General features: G+C 27.3%; 1 protein-coding gene across 1 annotated transcript in view; it reads left to right on the top strand.

Moving 5' to 3' along the window:
• LOTGIDRAFT_172062 (hypothetical protein) overlaps positions 1–749 on the top strand; it is a gene marked incomplete at both ends in the record, with an annotated part of 12105 nt that extends 11356 nt beyond the window's left edge. Inside the window, 2 exons of the mRNA XM_009048644.1 lie at positions 288–385; positions 717–749. Coding sequence (XP_009046892.1) covers positions 288–385; positions 717–749 — 131 coding nt within the window. The remainder of the gene's footprint in view (positions 1–287; positions 386–716) is intronic.
• Between the last annotated feature and the right edge of the window lie 1174 nt (positions 750–1923).

Below are 1923 nucleotides of genomic sequence, written 5' to 3' on the forward strand. Positions count from 1 at the left end.
AACGATTGTTGACTGAGTTACAAAAGTCAGGTTATCATTATATTATTATGGGAGATTTCAATCAAAATCTATTAGAAGGACCTAGTTCTATTAAGGATGGTTTTCAAGAATTCAGGTTTAGACAGTGTGTGACAGAGAGTACAACAGAAGGCAATACAATATTAGATCATGTTTATATGAGTTCAGGTATTAATTTAAAACGTGTAAAAATTACTATTGTACCTACATATTATAGTTATCATGAAGCTGTTAACATTCAGTTATTGTAATTTACTTTCTATTTTCAGAAACAGTTCAGATATATTGTTGTATTTTAAAGGAAAGAAGATGGGTAGGGGAGACCATTTACCTCTGTTGGGTGGGGGTGGGTAACGATGGGGGTTTGGTGGGTAGGAATGAAAATAGTTTTTGAAGAAAGACAGCAGAATACATAGATAGCTGAGTACTGGTACAACTGTTTACAATAATCTGAGACTGAAATGTCCAAGTTCACATGTACTACCACAACATTTCAACTGTATTAACAGTAATAAATAAGGTACTATTCTATTCTGTTATTTTTTTTCAAAATGCATTTAATATTATCAAATGAAAGTAATTTAAGAAGAATCATCTTTCAACTGAATTGGTTAAGTTAGCATATGCAATCATATGTATAGACAGAAGTATGAATAGTTTGTGCCGTATTTTTAGAGGAGTATTTTTTATATTTTCAGTCAACATTTGAGGAAATATATATAACATGTTGAGAAAACCTGAAAACTTATAGAGTTATTTAGTTATTGGGCCCGAAACAGAGGTAAATGGTCAAACTTGCTCTAGTTACATAATAAAGCTAGGTACAGATTAAGTTGATTCAGTTATTTAATACTGTATGTAGTTTATTAAAACTCATATAAATAGTTTTTAACTTTTTAATTATACTAAAGGAATAGTTCACATGAACCTAGAATGTAGAACAAAGATTAATATTTTGGGTGGGGAATATGGATCCAGTGTATTTAGATAAACATCACATGGAATTGCATCACTTGGGACATATCGAAATCTTATTAAATGCTAATGTTGATAATTAGTTTTGTGTTATTTTTGTTCTATTGTCAAGAGACAATAGAACAAAAAGAACACAAAACTATTGAGAAAGCTGATAAGTTTAGTACTTGGCATATTTGACAAATCTTAGGGTGTTTAGAAGATATTCTGCTAAAGATGCACTAACTGACTTACCAGGGACATGTAACATTAAGATTAACATTCTGTAATAAATTAGGTTATCTGGAACTATTCCTTTATGTTAATTGTAATTGAATTATTTTGTTACTTCACTTAAAACATGCAAACATTTTGATTGTAGGGACCATATGATAGGTTTCAAAAGAAATGCTAAGTTAAATATGGTTTTTTATTTTCTTTCATTATTTTGTTTTGGAACTATTTGGAAATGTAATTTTATTTTTGTAAAATATGTTAAAATTCTCATTTTAAATACCATATTTGATTTAATTTCTTTTAAGGGAGTAAAAACAGTAATATAAATATAAATAATACCAGTACTAAATATAATAGTAAATATTACAGTTAAACTCACTTTTTAGTTTCAAAGTGTTGCATTTTTGTTTTGATTTGTAAATTGTATATTTATAACTTGATATGTATAAATATAACTTGAATAATTTTTTAATTAACTGTTTTTGTTTAATACTACTATATGTAATGATTAAGAACACAATTTATATAGATATACTAGTTTGTGTTTTATGACATACTACATTTTGAAACACATATAGGTAATGTTATCAAGTAAAAATCATTTTGATAACATTACCTGTTTGTGCTTCAAAATGTAGTATGTAATAAAACTAGGAGTATATCCATATAACTTGTGTTCTTAATGTTTACCTTCCTGCTTCTATATATCTTACA

Source organism: Lottia gigantea, assembly GCF_000327385.1.
Source record: "Lottia gigantea unplaced genomic scaffold LOTGIsca_126, whole genome shotgun sequence".
In the NCBI taxonomy this organism is placed as follows: domain Eukaryota; kingdom Metazoa; phylum Mollusca; class Gastropoda; family Lottiidae; genus Lottia; species Lottia gigantea.